General features: G+C 42.4%; 2 protein-coding genes and 1 pseudogene across 3 annotated transcripts in view; all 3 read left to right on the forward strand.

Annotated features, from left to right (window-relative positions):
* Window positions 1-4,568: 4,568 nt before the first annotated feature.
* HSPA2 (heat shock protein family A (Hsp70) member 2) lies at window positions 4,569-7,257 on the forward strand. The gene has a single exon (XM_004262124.4). The coding sequence runs from the start codon at window positions 4,863-4,865 to the stop codon at window positions 6,777-6,779; it is 1,917 nt and encodes a 638-aa protein (XP_004262172.1). The 5' UTR covers window positions 4,569-4,862; the 3' UTR covers window positions 6,780-7,257.
* Window positions 7,258-11,958: 4,701 nt separating this feature from the next.
* Window positions 11,959-12,119, forward strand: LOC117200318 (uncharacterized; annotated as a pseudogene).
* Window positions 12,120-12,136: 17 nt separating this feature from the next.
* PPP1R36 (protein phosphatase 1 regulatory subunit 36) overlaps window positions 12,137-22,160 on the forward strand; it is a 31,482-nt gene continuing 21,458 nt past the window's right edge. Inside the window, exons 1-2 of one of the 2 annotated variants that reach the window (XM_049706409.1) lie at window positions 12,137-12,679; window positions 13,297-13,361. In XM_049706409.1, the coding sequence (XP_049562366.1) occupies window positions 12,674-12,679; window positions 13,297-13,361 (71 nt within the window). In that variant the 5' untranslated portion in view covers window positions 12,137-12,673. The remainder of the gene's footprint in view (window positions 12,680-13,296; window positions 13,362-22,160) is intronic. The other variant, XM_049706410.1, reaches the window with a different exon arrangement.

Consider the following 22,160-nt stretch of genomic DNA (forward strand, 5'->3'; position numbering starts at 1 on the left):
AGTTTTAGACCTCATCTTATTCATCTTTGTATACCTAGGTACAAATATTTTCAGATGTAAATTTGTTTCAACTTTTGGTCTCTGCAGTATTATTTAGTTCAGAAATATAAGAGGTAGGCAGAGAACCTTCCTTTTATACAGGAAAAAACAAGTTATTATTTCCAGGGTTTTTTTTGTTAAATAATATGCCTCAGGTCACTTTTAATAAACATTGAGCTAGTAAATTACTACTGTTTTCCAGGTACTCTTCTGGGTTTGGGGAATTAATCAGAGAAAATTTGATACATATTAAAGCTCTTGCTTTTTCTAGACTGTATAAAATCTCAGTCCTTGGATTTTAAAAATATTTCGAAACACCCTAGTATTTATAATCTGTCAGATTACACCTGTTGAAAATCAGTAGTAATTTCTATGTAAATAGTAGGATTAGCAAACTTTCAGTTGAATGTTAATAGTCAAGCTTGAAAAATCAATTGTAAAAGTACAAGAAAATTTAGAAAAATTACTGATAATCCTACCCTCTAAAGATAACCATTTTTATGCAATTTTCATATATATGATTATCCTACATATCGGAAAAGAATATACAAAAGCCTTGTATCTTATTTTTCCCCTTTATTATACCAAGAACATTTTCCCATATCATTAAAAATCTTGTAAACAATTTTTAGGGCTACATAATAATCCATGACTATAATTCAAAAAATCATTTTCTTATTGTCAGATATTTAAGCCATTTCTCTTTTATCATTGTTATCATAAATAATATACCTGCATGTTCTATTATTTCCTTAGGATAAATCCCACAGAGTAATGCTAAATGAAGGGTATGATCATACTTAAGGTAAAGAAAAAATATTGTCACATTGCCCTCCAGAAAGATTGTACTATTTTACATTCCCACCAGTAGGGTTTACCTGTTTTGCCGCACCATTACTGGCATTGATGAATTTCACTGTATCATAAATTTGCTAATTTGACCATTTTTAATGGGCTACATGTTTAATGAATTATGAGCCACAATCATCAAATAGAAAAGAACATTTTTAAAAAATCAATACAAATAAGGAAAAATATAAAAACTCCAAGAATGGTCAGTATATGATAATGTTCTAGGATTGTAAAAGTTTATTTCATAGGAAATAAAAATGCAAATACTGTCTTTTTGAGAAAAGCTCAGGATGCTATTTAAAGTATGAAACTTATGAAATATCAATTTACTAGGTGAAAAGTTACAGCAGAAAAAATACATATACCTAATGAAAATACAGATAAAATTGCTACTCTGGTTTCAGAAAGCTGTGTTAAAGATGAATGTGGAACTTCCCTGGTGGCACAGTGGTTAAGAATCCGCCTGCCAATGCAGGAGACACGGGTTCAAGCCCTGGTCCAGGAAGATCCCACATGCCACGGAGCAACTAAGCCCGTGTGTCACAGCTACTGGACACAGACCCTGTGCTCTAGAGCCTGCGAGCCACAACTACTGAGCCCACGTGCCACAACTACTGAAGCCCACGCACCTAGAGCCCGTGCTCCGCAACAAGACAAGCCACTGCAATGAGAAGCCCGTGCACCGCAACGAAGACCCGATGCAACCAAAAATAAATAAAATAAATTTAAAAAAAGATGAATGTGGTAGATTGCAAGATTTGTTTGCAGTAACTGTGCATACAGGACATAGTTACTATACAAAAGAACCTCTCCCTTCTGAAGCTGTAATTTTAGTGTTTGCGTTAAGAACTGGCATGTCTGCTTTTTTGCAATCTTGCTTTGCTTGAGGTAAGTGTGTGAGGACTGTCTGAACACAAGAGATCTGAAGAGATTGTGTTTCTCACAATTCTCTTCTGCTTTCAGTTGTAGTTGGGACCCTGTCCCTAAATTACATCATATCATTAGTTCTACAAAGAATTTGTATTGCTCTCCAGCCCACTAATTCCCTCCACTCCCTTTTTTAACTACACAAAAGACAAGAATTTCTAAGAATAAAATCAAGAAATCTGTACTCAAAATTTAAGGCAACTTCAGTAGAAACTTTTTGGTTTGGTCTTTGTTTTCCTAATTAAAAAAAAAAAAAGTTTTCCTGGTTCAAATTTTTTCCTTAACTGCTTTCGTGGAAAAAGAGATGTGAATTGTGAAATGAGATTTACAAATTAATACATGTTTTTAAAAATTGGAAATTACATACACAACTGGATAAAAGAAACTTAAATGTCCATTGATTGACTTAATTGGATTCTGTCAACATTACTTTTTGGTCACAGATAACTTTTGTCTCTCAGACAAAAACTTTTCTCGAGCACTGTCCCAAACAACTTTGATATTAACTATACATTAGCCTCCTTCAAAGGAGTTTCCCCTTCCCACAGCCTCAGGAAAAATATCACGGCACATAAAGCTTTTAAATGTATCTTGTCCTCCTGAAGAGACTGTTTCTGGTTCGTATCCCTCGCCATGTAGTGACACTAATCTTCCGCACTGAACTTGTAGTTGCCGCCAGCACACGCCGCTCTCATCTTTACCCATGCTACAACCCATGCAAAGAATGGCAAAGGTCAGCACCTGGCTCAGGCATGTCACCTCTTCCAGGAAGCCCTCAGGAACATACTTTACCCTGTCTGGATGTGCCCCCGCCTCTGTGTTCCCTATAGCACTTCTCTCGAATTTTTTTTTTTTTTTTTTTTTTCAGTACGCGGGCCTCTCACTGCTGTGGCCTCTCCCGTTGCAGAGCACAGGCTCCGGACGCCCAGGCTCAGCGGCCATGGCTCACGGGCCAAGCCGCTCCGTGGCATGTGGGATCTTCCCGGACCGGGGAACGAACCCGCGTCCCCTGCATCGGCAGGCGGACTCCCAACCACTTGCGCCACCAGGGAAGCCCCTCGAATTATTTTTATCTATTTATTGGGCTTTCAACCTCATAAAGACAGATTATTTTTGCATTTGTCTTTTACCTCACATCCTGGGACTTCTTAAAGCTAATTGAATGACTGTCTCCAACTTCCCCACATAATGTGAAGGGTTATCGCTGTTTTGTTACTGTCCTCCTTCCAGAGCCCACTTATAGGAGACTGCTTCTACCACCTATCACTTGGTGCCAGACAATACCTCCAGACCTACTCCCATATATTACTTTTTTTTTTTTTTGGAATTTTGCCTTTTTAAAAAAAAAATTTTTATTTATTTATTTATTTATGGCTGTGTTGGCTCTTCGTTTCTGTGCGAGGGCTTTCTCTAGTTGCAGCAAGTGGGGGCCACTCCTCAACGTGGTGCGCGGGCCTCTCACTATCGCGGCCTCTCTTGTTGCAGAGCACAGGCTCCAGATGCGCAGGCTCAGTAACTGGCTCACAGGGCTAGTAGCTCCGCGGCATGTGGGATCCTCCCAGACCAGGGCTCGAACCCGTGTCCCCTGCATTGGCGGGCAGATTCTCAACCATTGCGCCACCAGGGAAGCCCCATATATTACTCTTAAACGTTATAGAATAAGTTGCGCTCCTTTTCATCTACCTTCTCTGAAGAGTTTACGCCTCTAGTGTAACTTCAGCATAGCTAAAGAAAATAAACTTACTCGGTTGAGCTCATTCATAAACATAACTCAGTCATAAACATGATCGCGCGTGCTTAACCTGGGGTTGAGAGAATCGTGAGAGGCGTTGAGGCTGGGTTATTTTATGGTGCTTCAAAGTGTGGGTTTTGACTACAGACTTCCTCGTGAAGAACTCAAAGCAGCGTTTAAAGCACTTGAAACGGAAAATAAAGAAAGCAGTGGAGAGAACAGGGAGGTGATACTAGGAAGCTTAAGTCGCAGGACAAGCTGGGAAAACGGAAAGCGAGGTCGAGAAAGTTTACACTTTGGGGAAGACGAGTTGCAACCTATCTCGTCTCCCACTCTGCAGGCCGCCTCGCGCGCGGCGCGGAAAAACGGTCGGCCTCTCCGGGCGCTCTCCCGGGCTCCTGCTGTCCCCGCCCGCCAGGAAGTTTTTATCCAGCGTTCACACCCACTGAGACGCTGCGAAGCACGCAAAATTAAATTCCAGGAGGCCGACGGCCCAGCCTAGGAACTTCCGCGTCATTTCTCTTTGTCTAACCCCCCTACGCCCGCTCCTCCCAGGGGTCAAGAGCGGCCCTCACGCCCAGGCCAAGCCAAGCCAACGCCCACGCGCCGGCGGAAGAAAAATGCCTGCTCTGGCCCTAGTTCCTACTGGTCACCAACTCAGAATGAATTACCCCGCCCCTACGAGCTAGGTTGGTGGACACACTAGGAACTGGACGGCATTCCAGGCCTTAAGAACTGAACGATGAGCCGAAGTAGCTCCCCTCTCGGCGCTCCCCTTCCGCGCCTCCTCCCGGCGCCACGCCCCAGCACTTCCTTCCCCACCCTACTTGGGAGTCCGCTCTGCTTATTGGCCGCGTGTCCTGCCAATCCAACGGACGTCGACGAATCCCGCCTTAGGAAAGGCGAAGATCGCGAAAACGCGTGGGGCGCGAGCCTAAAGCCCCCAAGCCGCCGGTTGCTAGTGAGCCTCGGAGGCAACTGGCCACCTGGGGCGCGTGGGCGGAGCCTCACTTGCATAACGTCCGCCCGTCGCATCCTCGCGCGGGCCGTAGTCCCGCCCCTCACCCATCTAGAAGTCTGTTGGGCCGCAGGCGGGTCACTCCGGCCCAGGCAAGCCTGTGGCGGGCGGTCCCGAGAGCGGATTGGCTCTGAAGGCGGCAGGGAGGCGACTATAAGAGTGGGGAGCCGAGCGAAGGGAGAGGGAGAGGGTTGCTACGCTCACTGTGCTTGGTGCGAGGCGACCGTTACTTGAGGCCGCGGATTTTCTGCCCTAGGTGTTGTCGTCTAACGTCGCTTGCCTGTCGCAGTCAGAATGTCTGCCCGCGGCCCGGCTATCGGCATCGACCTGGGCACCACCTACTCGTGCGTGGGGGTCTTCCAACATGGCAAAGTGGAGATCATTGCCAACGACCAGGGCAACCGCACCACCCCTAGCTACGTGGCCTTCACCGACAGCGAGCGCCTTATCGGGGACGCCGCCAAGAACCAGGTGGCCATGAACCCCACCAACACCATCTTCGATGCCAAGAGGCTGATCGGGCGGAAGTTCGAGGACGCCACAGTGCAGTCGGACATGAAGCACTGGCCATTCCGGGTGGTGAGCGAGGGAGGGAAGCCCAAAGTGCAGGTTGAGTACAAGGGAGAGATCAAGACCTTCTTCCCGGAGGAGATCTCCTCCATGGTCCTCACTAAGATGAAGGAGATCGCCGAAGCCTACCTGGGGGGCAAGGTGAAGAACGCGGTCATCACCGTCCCGGCCTATTTCAATGACTCGCAGCGCCAGGCCACCAAGGACGCGGGCACCATTACGGGCCTCAACGTGCTGCGCATCATCAACGAGCCCACGGCGGCGGCCATCGCCTACGGCCTGGACAAGAAGGGCTCCGCGGGCGGCGAGAAGAACGTGCTCATCTTCGACCTGGGCGGAGGCACCTTCGACGTGTCCATCCTGACCATCGAGGACGGCATCTTCGAGGTGAAGTCCACGGCTGGCGACACGCACCTGGGCGGTGAGGACTTCGATAACCGCATGGTAAGCCACCTGGCGGAGGAGTTCAAGCGCAAGTACAAGAAGGACATTGCACCCAACAAGCGCGCCGTGCGGCGACTCCGCACCGCCTGCGAGCGAGCCAAGCGCACCCTGAGCTCGTCCACTCAGGCGAGCATCGAGATCGACTCGCTCTACGAAGGCGTGGATTTCTACACGTCCATCACCCGTGCCCGCTTCGAGGAGCTCAACGCCGACCTGTTCCGCGGGACCCTCGAGCCGGTGGAGAAGGCGCTGCGCGACGCCAAGCTGGACAAGGGCCAGATCCAGGAGATCGTGCTGGTGGGCGGCTCCACTCGCATCCCCAAGATCCAGAAGCTGCTGCAGGATTTCTTCAATGGCAAGGAGCTGAACAAGAGCATCAACCCTGACGAGGCGGTGGCCTACGGAGCCGCGGTGCAGGCGGCCATTCTCATCGGGGACAAGTCAGAGAACGTGCAGGACCTGCTGCTACTCGACGTGACCCCGTTGTCGCTGGGCATTGAGACGGCTGGCGGCGTCATGACTCCACTCATCAAAAGGAACACCACGATCCCCACCAAGCAGACGCAGACCTTCACCACCTACTCAGACAACCAGAGCAGCGTGCTGGTGCAGGTGTACGAGGGCGAACGGGCCATGACGAAGGACAATAACCTGCTAGGCAAGTTCGACCTGACCGGGATTCCCCCGGCGCCCCGCGGGGTCCCCCAGATCGAGGTCACCTTCGACATTGACGCCAATGGCATCCTCAACGTCACCGCCGCCGACAAGAGCACCGGTAAAGAAAACAAAATCACCATTACCAACGACAAGGGTCGTCTGAGCAAGGACGACATTGACCGGATGGTGCAGGAGGCGGAGCGGTACAAGTCGGAAGATGAGGCCAATCGCGACCGAGTGGCCGCCAAAAACGCCGTGGAGTCCTATACCTACAACATCAAGCAGACGGTGGAAGACGAGAAACTGAGGGGCAAGATCAGCGAACAGGACAGAAGCAAGGTCCTCGACAAGTGTCAGGAGGTGATCAACTGGCTTGACCGAAACCAGATGGCGGAAAAAGATGAGTATGAACACAAGCAGAAAGAGCTCGAAAGAGTTTGCAACCCCATCATCAGCAAACTTTACCAAGGCGGCCCTGGCGGCGGCGGCAGCGGTGGTTCAGGAGTCTCCGGGGGACCGACCATCGAGGAAGTGGACTAAACTTGGACTCGAGTCAGCGTAAACCTCTTTTCCTTTCTTTTTCCTTTTGTTTTTGTTTTTTCTTTGAAATGTCCTTGTGCCAAGTATGAGATCTATTGTTGGAAGTGTTTAGCCCGGTGTATGCATATGAAAGGAAAGGTGCAACAACTTAGTTTAATTATAAAAGGTTAGTTCTAAAGTTTGGCTTTTAAAAACATTATTTGAGGTTTCTCTTTAATGCATTTTGCATATTTGCTGACTTGAGCGTTTTTGGTTAGCTTAGTTTGTACATGGAGTTTTGAGATGGGAAACCTGAAGTTTGCACACATGTTCTGTGGAAGCTTGGTAACAATAAAATATACAGAAGCTTGAATTGTTTATTTTTATGTACTACTTTAAGAGGAAAGTGAACATTGCAGTAATGTTAAGGACAGGCATACTTTTTATAAACAAATGCATAAGTACAAATTTAAAAGTAAAGCTGAAATTGATCTAAAAATTATTGTGTTGGAGTTTTCAATTTTCCCTTCTTACTGTTTTACCCATGTTAGTCTTTAACTAAGATATTAGTAGAAGATGAAATTTATCTAACTCAGTGTTGCCTAATTTTCTGATGAGGTTCCTGCTTTGAATTACCAGCAACTTAAGGGGAAAAGATCTGGGTAAACGTTTTCCCCCCTTTTAGTACAGAAACCAGACTGGGGTCTGACAGTATACCCAAACTCCTAAGGCTTTGCTTAAGTATTCAAGTGAAAATCCACCTGAATATTCCAACAGAATACAAGGTATGTTCCAGGGTTAAGTACAGAAAGATTCTTTCTCTAAACGAAAGCTGGGGCAGGTGTTGTCTTCTGATAATAGCCCAACATAGTATGAAACAAGTTGCTTTCTGCAATATACAGGTGCCTGAAACAAGATCCAGCAGGCAAACGTTAAAGCCACTTAATACTGACTCCAAATTTAGTCAAATTTGTTAACTTTAATTTTCTAGTAAAACAGCTCAACTTCTGGGCTTATGGCAAATTCAAGAAGAATATGTGTTCAGCAGTTAAATTACTTGCAGGTTAGAGGAAGATAATATAGTTTTTTCTTCTGATTTGAGAATCATAATGCCTTTTCAATACCTGCCTTAAATGACTAGAATATATTTCTTTTTTAAAAGACAAACTGCAAGATAGTCCTGTATTTCGTCAATATACAACTTGTCCATTTTCCAGTATTTCCGATTTGAGATTGTCACAGATAGGAATATTACAACCCTTTGAGATCCACTATCCTGGGCTTAAGCTTTAAAATCCATATCCTTGGTGGGGGGGGGGTTCATATTTTAGTGGAATGACACATCTGCTTTGTTCTGATTGATTCTCTTTAAGGAGAATATGGAAGAAATTCAGTAAAAGCTGATTGGAAAATGCATAGTTAACCTAGTGTTTTCACCATACAGATATTTTAATATCTTCTTCCAAGTGATGTAGATTTGCTTCATGTTGCTCATAACAGTGACTTATAGAAGCTAATTTTTAATTTAGTAGTGGACACTTCCATATCATGCAGAGATTAATTTTTGAAATAATATAAAAACGAGAGAACAAAGCAGCCTAAAAATATTGAGCTTTAGTAATGATCCTCTCACAGAAGAGCTGACTTTTTTTACGTATACTTTTTTCCTTTTTTAGCAGGTCTCATTTGGGTGGGGTGGGGAGATAAAAAGGCAGTTGGAAATTGCTTCAAAATAAACATTTTTAAAAAGGTAGTTGCTCTTTACACTCTGAAAGCTGGACATAACTTGGGTTTTTCAGTGCTCATGCCAGGGTGGAAAGTTTTCAGCAAGGAGGAGTTAAGGGTGTTTCATTGACTGCAGATAGCATCGTATAAATATTTGACAAACTACCTTGCTACTAACAGAATCAGGTGATTAGTAGCCTTAGAGTGACGTTTAACATGAGTTTTTACCAAGATAACACTCATTCTTAACCTTTTATTAGTCCTTTATTGAAAGTGTTTATCCCTTGCTCTAACTTCAAAGTATATAAAGTATAATGGAGTCTTTCTGTAAGTGCAATTTGGTATTAGTATGACTCATTTTAGACCTCAGTTTGGGAGAGATTAGTTTTTAAAGTATCAGAAAAATGACCAATGGTATTCTCTTTGGCCTGGTCTCTGGTAACCTGCTGTAACACTAACATCAATCTATGTAGATACTTCATTTTCCATTATTTTGAAAAGTAATTTGTAAAAGTCCTAGCCTTGAGTGTTTTTAATTCTGTCTTCTCAAATTTACCTAGATCTGAATATTGCTAAGATAAAGCCACTGAAGTAGCCGTTCAGTGTTTCCAGGGGTCAGTTGAAACTGGTAACTCGATAACTCCTGGGAACTCCTTAGCAGATTTTAGATCAGCTGTCGTCAAATGATAATGGAAAAAGTACTTGATCTTAGGATGAGGCTACATTACAGTTTAAGGAATAATTAGCATCACTTGAACTTGAAAGCAATGTTATGCTAGGGCCTAGTGGTCATGACTAAAGCTAATGCAATACATATAGAATGCTAAGGGATTGAAAAAGTACATTTATCAGAATGGGGACTTAATTTTTTCTTATCTGAATGTCTGATTAACAAAATGGCTGTTTTGAGGCAATGAATCTATACACCTGTCAAAATAAGACATAGCAGGTTGTTTACAGTATTTCAGATGTATGAAATTTCAAAAGAAGCTTACCCTAAATTTTTTATCATATTAATTTGATATGTGTAATGGAAATTCATGCACATGACTTGTGTATTAGGAGATATTAGTGCTCTTTACATCTTTAAATTTAGCATGCATAATAGGATATTTAATGTATCACCTATTCAATATGTCAAGGAGAGCTAAGAATTTCTTTATCCTATGTACAATTTTAAACATGAATATAACCTGGCTATCTAGATGAAATCAAAAGATTTCTTTTTATGAAGCTCAAATACTGGGCCCATGATAAGGTATTCACCTACTTTAAGTTGAATGTAGTTTATAAAAGTTGTATTGTGGGGTATATTTCCCTTGCTTTTGAACACTGGAATTGAAATTTTAAAGAATCTCAGATCCATATGTCACAAGACAATTGCTAAGGGAATACATATATTTAGGTTAAGGAACAACAGGAATATTCAATTGCTTCTGTATAATGTGTAAGTAGATATGAGAAAACTGTTGTGAAGAACTATCCTTAAGCATTAAAATTAGATACAGAATTTAAATCCTTGAAGAAAAATTATGGATCTTTAAAGAAAGATACACGTTTTTACTCTTGATATAGCTCTTGGGATGGAAACATTTTAGGGTATATGTATTTCTAAAATTTAATAGAGTAATACTTAATGTTGAAATGTCTTTCCCTTAGAACAAATGAAGTCATAGACTCTTCCTCCACCCCTTTAAGTATAGATAGGGATGTTTGTGAATTGAAGATTGGGGAAATAAGCAATCAAAAATGGAATTGCTAATTCAAATACTGGCATTGCTGTTTTCTTACATGTTCGTTTTAAAAGTAGAATTATAACACTTTGAAAATATGTCCATTATGACTTTTTCATAGTATAAGCATGCATTATATCCAGTTAATATCTTGGGCCTAAAATTTGAGACCAGCAACTTAGTTCTATGTCATATGCTCTGAGTTCTTTGACCTTGAGGAATTTATCTTAACTAGGCAAAAAAAAAAAAAAAAAAAAAAACTTTCCCTCACAGGACACTTGAAATTATTAAATATTTAGATGGCACCTTTATCCCTACTTTATAGCATCATGAATTGTTTGGTTTTTTTTTTTAAAGAAAATTATATTTCCATTTTAGGTTGTGAGTTTCTCATGCCGTTTAACAAAAAACCTAACTGGTGAAAAATCTAACCTAAGAAATGAGTGGGTCACTTTTAAAATAAATAATGATTTAAAGCCATAAAAACAATTTTTTTATTCCCTCTTTTGTTAGGGCCTAGTGATACAGAAATATAAGATGGTTCCTTAAGAGTTATCGAGGCTTTCCTTTAAATATTATGTCCCTCTACCACATGTGACGTAACTTGTCATGTAACTTCTCTGTAGGTCATTGTTCTGAGTTCTCAACGCTTTTATTTTTACCTTAGTTTTGTATTTTAGACAGCCTAAAGTTAAACATGGTAAGGTATAAAAGATCTTTGGTTTTCTATTAGCATTTCTTCACTCACTGAGAAGTTGCCTGGAAGTGTGGGGAATGGGTATCATCCAGAGTCCTTGGTCTCTCTCAGTCCTTTTTGGAGCTTCAACTCATCATTTCTCCTCTTCCCACCCAAAGTTAAATACCCTGCTTGGAGAAAAGCTTTTGGTGATTGGGATATTTTGCTAAATTCTTTTTAAGTGAGTCATCTTGTAATAAGCCAGCCTCTAAGGCTACAGCCTGAAAGCAGCACTGCCAGCGTACAGGTGGGTTTCCTTATATCTGAGCCAACCAGAACAGCTACCAGCAGTGGACTCAAGTGAGTGGAACATGAATCTAGGTGATTACAGTTTTATACCACTGTGACCAGTGATTGTGTGTTACCAAGTAGTGAGACTGGGAGGATGGAGGGAAGGGGAAGCAGTGGGATATCTATTGCTATGTTTTTAAAGTTTATGTGAGTATACAATCACTATTTACTAACCATCTCTTTAACGCTAATTAAGCTGTGGGGATAAAACAAAAGCAGAACATATTAGGCATTCCCAGTCATGTAGTGTCATCTAGCATTGCTTACATCAGTGATGGAAGGAAAAAAATACCAAACAATCTGCATATCAACTCAGTTGCAAGAAGAAATTACAAGACACATGATTTGAAAAGTGTAAATACAGAAATATCAGTTGAAAACCCGTTGATACAAAGCAAGTTTCTCTGCTTTGAGAGACACTAATTTTGAGTACTTACTCAGGGTGATGCGTTACACACATTACTCCTTAAAGAGCCTCGTAAACCCCTCATCTGGATATCTTCAAATGGGTTCCACATCTAGCTATGCAGCAGAACCCAGTTTTGAAAACCTTATTTCCTCCCTTGCTCCCCTCCTGCCACGCCCCGCCCTAAATTAACCTAGTCCCAACCTGTATGTTTTATATTTTATTTTATTTGTTTTTATTTTTCTAACCTGGATTTGAACTTCATTTAGTGCTATTAAACTTTGGAACAAAGGGGAAGCTTCCCTAAGGAACTGAAGACCTTTTGGCTAAGATCAAGTGTAGTATCTGTTCTTATTAGTTTAATATCTGATACATCTTCTATCTGAGGATAACATACTAAGTGGATTTTTGGAGCAGGGAGTTGGAATAGGAGCTTGCTCTGTCCACTCCAAAAAAAAAAGTTATTCTAATTAAAAACAAAAAAACAGTGACGCAGTTGACTTCTCGGTGGGAAGGCACGAAGAACTGACCTCTAAAGAAGGAACCCCGGTGCAGCTTTGCTGTGAGACGCTAGGGAGCCACAGCAGCCAAAGGTGTCAGCATGGGCAGCAGTGACGCCCACCCGCCACCGCCGCGGAGGAAGCAGGGTCCCGCCCCCGCCCAACGTCGGCGCGGTTTCTCAGCGCTCACGGGCGGTTAGTTGCCTCCGCGACGGTCGGTCTAAAGCGGCCAGCGGAAGGCCACGTATCGTGTGCCCGAGTTTTATTCGAGGAGGCGGCGGTTGGACTCGCAGGCCGACTAGCCGGATGTAAGTGCACCTGGGCCGCCCCCAGCCCGCGGCGGGTGGAAAGCCGACCCCCTCCCGCCCGCGGCGCCCGACGGGGCTCGGTGGCGGTGCAGCGACGCCCTCCATTCCCTCGGCCAAGGACCTGCTCTCCGCCCTCCCCAGGCAGGGGCGCCGCCTTAGCCTGGGGCGAACCTCACTCGAGGAGACCGGGGCTTAGTTGTCTACAAAAACCAGACGATGGAGGTGCGTTCGGCAAACGGTCAGAATTGAATTCCGGCTCCCCCCACAGATATCTAGGTATAGGAAAGTTCCACCGCACCACCTCTAATTGGTTGGCTGAAAAATAAATAGCCGGCCTGCGGAGGAAGCGGTCCTGCCCTGGGTGGGATCCCCAGAGGAGAGGCTGGAGGCTGGTGGCTGGTAGCTACCATGGCTTGGAAAGGATAACCTGGTACTTCGCCCACTTCCTCCGAAGGGTGGAGTCAGGATTAGAGTTGCTGTCTAACTCCTCTGAAAGATTGGGGCTGCCTTGGGCACCAGTTTATTGTGGTCTGAGTCCCAGTTAATCAGTAAATTACTATGGTGAGATGACACAGGCTCCTAGCCTTCCTCTCTTCTTTCCCTTCCTTCCTTTCTCCCCTACTTTCCTCCCCCCCTTACTTTCTAGTGAAACTACACCCAAAAACAATCAAAAAAGATAAAATCCTGGCTTCAAGTTAAAAAAAAAAACAGTTTAAGACTCTACACCTTTATTGAATAGAGTTAAATAGCAACTAGTGAGAATTATTGTTAAAAGTTCATTGTGACATGTGGATTGTAAACTGAACCTTTATCTTTGCTGCAATCATTTCATTTTACAGCAGTTGGGATTCCGATTAGGGATGTGGTACTGGAAAGATGAAACCAGAACTCTTGAATTCAGAAGGTAAATTTTAACAAAACTTTATTATAGCTTTTACGAAAATTACGTGTGTTTGGGATAAAAAAATTCAAGCAGCACAGAAGAGTATAAAGAATAAAATAAATATCTGCTGCAATCGCAGCATCTAGAGATAACCATTTTGGCAGCCTTCCTGATATCCCCTTCTTATGACATTTATCAGCTGCTCCTCTGTATCAGACACCGTGCTAATCAGTTTACCAACCCTTTGAAACAGCTGCGTGTTAATCCACTTTTACAGATGAAGAAACTGATGTCAAAGGGTTAAGAAGTTAGAAGGAAACTAAGTGACTTGGCCAAATCACACAGCTCAGAGGTGATTAAGATGTTTTAAATCTAGGTCTACTTGGTTAACAGTCCATATTCTTAACTACTTTATAAAATTGCCTTTTTGAGTTATAGAAACAGAGTTTTACATTAATGGGACCATATATTATACCTGCTGCAGTAGACCGTAAATTTTACAAGGTAAAATTATTAGGTTAGAAAAACTAATTTTAATTCTCCATTGAGAAAATACTGACTCTATTAAAAGTGTATCACTAAACTAACAAAACTAGCCACTATCTGCTGTGCACCTGTTATATCGCAGACATTTGCTTATTTTTCTGAGTCTTAAAACAGCCATGGAAAGTGAGCACTAATATCTCCATTTCATAGATGAAGAAACAAGGCTCAGGGAGATTAAGCCACTGAACCAAAGTCATCCAGCCAGTAAGTAGCAGAACTGACATTTTGAACCAAGATTTATCCAAGTCCTTTCCACTTTATACACTGCCTCCCTCTGATAGACCGCAAGACCTCAATGGCCGGAACTGTCTTAGTCATCTTCATGTCCCTGGAGCCATCTGCAGAACTTCACAGAGTAGGCACTCACCAAATGTTTATTGAACAAGTACAATCAACCAAACAGATTCAAGCAGAGGAAGACTAGAGGCACAGGGCCAATTAGGTGGCTAATTGTAGGAGGCTTATAAATAGTTATCCAGGTAAGAAACAGAGTCAGAGAGAAAAGGGTGCAGGACTAAGAAATATGCAAGAGATGAAATTGGCAGGATGTTTGGATAGAATTGATTGATACCATATACTGCCTGAAAGTGAAGGGAGAGGGAGAAGTAGGTGCTTAGGTTGGCTCCCAGGTGTCTGGCTTGGGTGATTTGTTGGCTGGGATTGCCCTTCCCCCATATACAGAATAAAAGAGGCAAAACTGGTGATGTGTTTGAGGTTGCTATGACGTGGACACATCTCTTAGGCTGTTGGTCAAATGGGGCTGAAGGTCAGAAAAGGAGTTGGCTGTGCAGATGTAATTTATAGTTACATTATAAATATAATTAAATATTTAATAGCACTTAAACATGAATAATTTAAAGACTAACCATTATATTAAAGTCAAAATCAAAAGTTTACATTTCATGGAATATTTATTTCAGTGTTTGAGTAATCTGTCATTTCCACAGCAGTGAGTTCAATTTTTCTTCTCAGATATGTCACAGAAGATTCAGTCGAGTAACTCCTGAAACATCATACTTAGTGAATGTGAGATAGTGACAAAGACAGCAAGATAGCTCTGAGATTAGACAGACAGGATAATCACAGGAGTCAAAATATACACGGTAAAGCACAAGAAAATGTGGGTGCAAATTTTCAGTGCCAATATTTTCTTTTCTCAGTCTTCATATATATATAAAGGCCATCTCAGTCCTCTCTTCTTATGATAAAAATTGCACCATACTTTTTACCTACTGATCTTTATAAATGAAGTTATTTTGTAGTATTTTTCAAACTAATTTTTCAGTGCTAATCTAATAATAACCCACCCCAAGTGGCACTTTTTCCTGTATGATCCTACTAACGAATTTACAGATATCAGTTTCACACTGACTTTATTATTCATAAAACATTCATATTCATAAACTAAAGTTTCTTTTGGTTCGTTACCAAATTATTCTTTAAAATGGCTTGATTGATTTCCCATGTATATTCCCCACTTGATGTTGGAGAATATACATAGGATGGTATGATTTAAAAGGTAGATTGTGTGACATAATGTTGAATGAAAAAGGCCAGACACAATAATGTAAATATTGTATGATTTTATTTATATAAAAGTTTACAGTAACAGACAAAAGAAAAGAACTGTATTGATAGAGGTCAGAATAATGGTACTTTTTGCGGGTTGTCAACTGGCAGGGGAAAGTACAAGAGAACCTTCTGAGGTGCTGGAAATGGACTATATATTGATTTGGGTGGTGGTTACATGGGTATATACATAGTAGAAAATTCATCAAGGGGAGGGGGAAGGGTAAGCTGTGACAAAGTGAGAGAGTGGCATGGACATATACACACTACCAAACGTAAAATAGATAGCTAGTGGGACGCAGCCGCATAGCACAGGGAGATCAGCTCGGTGGTTTGTGACCACCTAGAGGGGTGGGGTAGGGAGGGTGGGAGGGAGGGAGACGCAAGAGGGAAGAGATATGGGAACATGTATATGTATAACTGATTCACTTTGTTATAAAGCAGAAACTAACACACCATTGTAAAGCAATTATACTCCAATAAAGATGTTAAAAAAAAAATTCATCAAGCTGTCCACGTAAGATTTACGTGCTTTACTGCATAAATGGAAGCTATACCTCAATTTAAACAGTGTAAAAATAAAACCCCCCAAACACCAGACTGTATCAAGTACACAAATTGGGTGTAGTTAAAGATGGGGAGAGGACTACCATGAAGAATAGATGGGGGCAACCTTTTCATAGTGGAGCTGCTTTGTGTTTAAGCAACTGTGTGGCAAACCCGAGTATTAGGATTACCTTGGGAGTCCAGCTGCTAGGGGTGATGCTAAGGAAAAGGAAAGCAGACTTTTGTATGTTTTAGGCCAAAGTTAATGTTTGGCTTTGTTGGAAATGTAGATACTGATTCCCTTTTAAAGTCTAAGCATGTCCCATCACACATTAAAATGTAGGTCTGAAGTCAGAGAGGACTCATGAGCTGGAACATGCTCTTTTTTTTCAGAGACAATGCTGCAGACACTATGTCACCCCAATTCGTGGTGATGAGACAGGGCTGAGGCAGAGAAGGTGGAGAGGAGACAGTGGTAAGAATGGAAGCTGCAGAGGCAGAGGCTTGTTCAGTCACTGTTCTCACACCAGTTCTGTTTGGTGTCACTCCACAAACCTTTCTGAGCATGTGTCATGGGATTGCATCTGTGCTCTAGAAAGCCCTCTCCCATAGTAACGTGGAGGGGCAAGATTAGAACTCGGGAGACAAGACAATTATGCATTACTCTAAGGGGGAGATGGAGACTTGCAGGAGAACAGAGTCAAAGAGTCATGCTAGAGGCAACTCAGATAAATCCAGCCTTGTGTGCTGGGGGAAGTAGCTGGTAAGATTGGCTGTGAGACAAAGGGAGGAAGGAGGCAAGAACGTCTGGGTCACTGAGTGGGTGACGGCATTGTCTATTGAGACAAGGAAGGTGGCAGATCCAGTATGTTTATGGAGGGGTGAAAGGTAACAACGTTACTTTTTCAGTGTGCAGAATTTGAGATATAGTCGGCCCTTGGTATCTGCAGGGGATTGGTTCTAAGACACCCCCGCCCCCTGCGGGTCCCAAAATGTGCAGATGCTCAAGTCCCTTATATAAAATGACATAGTACAGTTGGCCCTCTGTATCTGCGCGTTCCACAGGCTGACTGGACCTGCCTGTGAGATGTCCAGGTCAAGAATTCAGTAAGCAGGGGTTTGGTTTTCCTGAGAGGGACCGGTGCAGAATTACAGTGGAAAGTGAACTGACTGAGGCCAGAAGCCTAGGAAATACCTACTTCTAAAAATTATGAAATAAGTTTTAAAATATCATATTATTTTTAAAAACCAGAAAATACCATTAAGCGAAAAGAACCAAAAAAACTTTACAATCCCACATAAAGAGTATAACTGTTAACATGGTAACAGTTATTGTATAGCTTTCCAAATCTTCTTTTATGTATGTATACACACACATACATTTTTAACTTACTCTCCATTTCCATATCTTTTTTCCTCATTACAAAGTTGCACATACTTGTTGAAAAACAAGTATATAAATGTACAAAGTAGAAAGTGGGGAGTTCTGCCACAGTTCTGCCCCCAAAGACCACCGGTGCACCAGTGTTAAGGCTTACCACCTTATTTTTATTTTTTTGTGTTCAACATACTGATTATATTTATTTTACATTCTGTGACTGATAATTCCAGTACCTGAAATCATTGTACATCTGACTTTGTGGCCAGCTTTTTTTTCTCTTATAGTGTTATTTTAAAAATTTTAACTAAATATAAATATTTAAAACTTTTTATATTGGAAGATTTCAAACATAAACAGAAGTAGGGAGAATGGGATAATGAACCCTCACATACCCATAGCATAGCATCAACAGTCACCAAATTAAGGTCAACTTTGTATCATCTATACCCTCATCTTCTCCACCCCTTGATTATTTTGAAGTAAATTCCAGATATCATATCATTTCATCTATAAGTATTTCAGTACATATCTCAAAAAAAATAGGCACTCTATTAAAAAATATAACTAAATTACTATTTACTAGCCTAAAAATACAAAAGGTAATTTCTTAACATTGTCACATATGCAGTTTGTATCCAGATGTCTCCTATTGTCTAATATTTTAAAAGTTTGTTCCAGTCAGGATCCACACAATTTCCATACATTACAGTTGGTTTGATATGTCTCTTAATCGGTGTGCATGTCTTAAGGTTTTGAAAGGTATCTTCACGTGGCCCTCAGAAATAGCAGACAGGCAAAGAAAGAGGAGCTAACTGAAGAGAAAGCATGATTAGAAGGGTCAGGAGGAAAGCCCTGAGACACACAAAGGCCTTCAAAGGCAAAATAAGAAAGGGAATTTGAGTGGGGAGTGGTCAGCGATGTCAGATGCTAAAGAGAGCTCAGGATGGGGCAAAAAGAAGCCTTTGGATTTAGGTGTCGCTGGGGACTTAGGTGAGAAGCCATTTCAGGAAGGCAGTGGAGTAGAAATCAGATTACAGTAGCTAGAGGAGAAGAATCTGAGATAAAGAGTACTCTATTTTTGCTAGTTTCTCATCAGTAAGTTTACCAGTGAAAAAGGAAAGCGACAGTAGCCTTTAGGGGATCCAGTACTAAGGGAAGGGACTTTTGTTGCTTTTGTTATAAAGGTAGGAAAATTTTGAGTTTGTTTGGGTAGAAAGAAGAGATGGAAGAGAAGAGAAGGAAAGTGGGAATGGGATCAAGAGCGCAGATTAGCTTGGAAAAGGTAGAAGCAGAGTTTCCGCTGAGTATGGTGGGAAGGAAGTAATAGAGACAGGAAAGCTTGGGAATTTGAAGGTACAGGAAGATATATCTATGCCGCTCTCCTTACTGAAAGTAAACCAGACCCTCCCAGGCTACTACTGGGAGGAGAATCTTTTGGTAGCAGTGCTACCGACCCTGACTCATTCCCCCGAGATTGCTGCTCCCTTTCCAGCTCCCTCCTCAGTAACTGCCACCACTGCCACACTGGGCTGGGCCGGGGCTCCGGAAACCTGCATTCACCCAAATGCCCTGACCCAGTACCTAATTGGGGGCATTTCCTGAAGCCAGTGGACAGGAGAGACAGGGAGGGCTTCCCAGGGGAGGCGCTGTCTAAGACCTGAGGAGGAGAAGGTGTTGGCAAGGCAAAGGGAGCTCTGGTTGTGGAGTAGGAGAGTGCGTTCTAGGCAGAAGGAACAGCACGTGCAGAGCCCCAGACACATTTGAGACTGCAAGTGGTCAGTACGCTGGGTGTAGAGCTCCAGGCGAGTGTTAAGAGAGGAAGTAGAAGTTTTAAACCAGGGCAAGATCGTGAAAGGTCTTACAGACCATGCTGACGAATTTAAACTTTATTCAGAGGCCACGTGGGGTCGGGGGTGGGGGGGGATTGAAAGGTTTTAAATGGGGAAGTAATGGGCCAACCAACAAGGCATGCTTCTCTCTGACACAGTGTCTGTAGTCCTAGCCATTCATGTTGCAAGTGCCCCCTACTCCCAGCTGGGAGAGAACCAGCCGCCTGTCTGAGTGTTTGCCAAGGTCGTGGACTCCCCTGAGGACATACAGCCAAGGAAACTACACCTCCAGAAGCCTCGAACTTCTCTTGTTTTTCAACACAGCCTAACCAAAGACTCTAGTAACCACTGAAGAGCTCTAACTGGTGTGGAAGCCAGGAGTGGTCCAGCCCTCCGCATTTTAGTGATGGGTTCTAGGAGAAAATATGACTGCTTTTTCTCATTTATTTTGGGGCAAAGGGAAATAATGTGACTGTGCTGTGATATTAGGAAATCACATCAACACAGTGTGGTCTGTGATTCTAAATGTGTTGCCAGATGGAGAGGGAGACTACGGAGACCGGAAGAAGGTACAGATCTAGGTCAGACTGTGGTTTGGGAGCCAATCAGAGGTGCAGTTCAAAGGACAATTTTTAATTATTCCTAGTGATGCTTCTTAGTGATTCCAAATGCACTGTGAACATAGGCTGCTTTTAGAGCTATGGCGGGACACTCACAAAGAGACATCCATCTCACCATCTGATCCGGAGAATGACTTCAGTCAAGTGAAAAGCCACTCAGGCAAGTGTGGGAAGACATGTCCAGAGGTCAGAGAATAAGGACTAGAGGTTTCGCAGTAAATGCCAGACTACTGGCTAAGAGCAGGCACTACCTGCCACAAGTTTCAAATACTGAGACATGGTCAGCCTCTCTGAGCCTTAGTTCTCCATCAGTAAAATGATAGCCATGTACCAGATGATCTTTTAGATGTCTTCTAACCCCCAAATTCTATGATCTTATGATTTTATAATTCTAAGTTCATTTGACTTAGTTCATAGACCTGATCCAAATGTATCCTTTCCTTATCTTAAGGCTCTCTTGTCTCAAATCAACTCAGGCAAACTAACTAATAGGGCAAAAAATGTTGAATTATAGGGATGGGACTGAGGCAAGGTTAGGAGGGAAGCAATTTCATTTGACACTAACTGAAATTGGGTGTTTCTATCTATATTCTCTCATCTTCTAGAGAAGAGAAACCCTGGGAAGGGCTGGTGACCTGAGTTTTCTTTAGCCTGTTAGGAAAGTTAACAGCCAATGGCTTGTAAGTGGCCAGAATGTTGTGACGGTCCAAGAGAAAACTGAGAACAACTTTGTGTTCTTGTTTAGGGTGGTTCTATTAATGCCACACATTAGATATCCAGCAAGTAGAATGGACTTCAAAGAGCTCTTAGAAAATGTCTGAATGTTTGGGGGAATTGAGGATTTTGTTAAAGGCTATCTAAATGGCCTGTCAATAGAATGTATCAACAATGTACTGTTTCTTCCTCTATACCTCTATCAACTTTTTTTTTTAGGAACGCAGGTAATAAATCAATACATTCTTGTTATTAAAATAACCTGAAATAATACAGAAGTATACAGCTGTGGAAGATAGCTCTCTTCATCACTACGCCTCCTCTCTGCCCCATCTCTCTTTGGAGGTACCCACCATCACCATTTGGTATCCTTTCATTTCTTTTTTCCTGCCACCTCCTCAGTATTTCAGCACACCTTCCCTCTAAATACCCAATCCTTGGAGACCAGTGATAAGAAGAGGACAAGACAGAATGAAAAGTTTAGAAATTTCTACATCCACTAACCAACTTGGTGCCAGTGGTCTGAAAAGAAAGAAAAATACAAAAAATCATTCCCTTGAGGTGATATCGTGTACATGCTTTTAGATTCTAACCTAGTCTACAACCTGAATATTGCCAGGATGTTGGCAAAAACTCCTGGAAGAAGAAAGTACCAAACTGGTTAACTTTATCATTCCCATGGGAGGTATTTCTCTAAAATGATGACTTTGTGGGTAACCAATCCCAGAAAAATTTTAAAGGAAGTTGTTTCAAAACTGTTGTGTTGACAAAGAGATGATAAAGAGTATATATGCATGATTAGGGAATGACTAAAATCTGGGGAAAAGTGCGTCTACTTACTATATCTATGCTTAAACTTGACAGAGAGACATGTAACTGTGGGCAGAGATTAAGCTTCTGGGTGGTGTTATCAACATGGCATTGTTTCAGGCAGAAAAATAAACGTCATAATCCACAATGGTCACCAAACCAATGTATTTGGTAGACACCACAGTTCTAGAAAATGAACTCTCTATGAGGCAGGAACCACATCCTGCTAGTCTTCAAAACGCTTTTCTCTGTTTTCCTATTAAGCATTTGCTGATAATCCTGAGAGTCTGTGCATTGACTGTAATCAGACACCACTTATTTTCAATGTTATAGCAATGCCTGACACAGAGTATGGCCTCAGTACACATTTATTTGTTGCTTAATTGTGGTCCATTGTTAGTTAGGCCCATTACTGCTTGGTAATTCTTGTACAAAAACTATAGAGTCAAAGCAACCCTGAATTAAGTAAAGGGTCCTGAAACCTTCTTCAAGATCCTCAAGCTTCTAGAAGAGTCCACAGCAGTGATAACGAGGTGGCTGCTCGGGGGGCAGGACTGCCTGGTGGGTACACACATGGCTCTGTGGCTAGAGAACCTGTGCCCGGTCCTGGCTTTGGCACTTGTTAAGTGATCTTGGTCCAGTTACTTAATATCTTTCTAAGGGTCGATCTTTCTCATGTGTAAAAATTGTAATAATAGTAACATTTTCCTAATAGAGTTGCTGTGAAGATTGAATGAGGTCATGCTTAGAAGCACATAACAAGTACTCAGTAAATCAAAAAATCCTTCCAAACTGATCACGAGCT

This window comes from Orcinus orca, chromosome 2, assembly GCF_937001465.1.
Source record: "Orcinus orca chromosome 2, mOrcOrc1.1, whole genome shotgun sequence".
In the NCBI taxonomy this organism is placed as follows: domain Eukaryota; kingdom Metazoa; phylum Chordata; class Mammalia; order Artiodactyla; family Delphinidae; genus Orcinus; species Orcinus orca.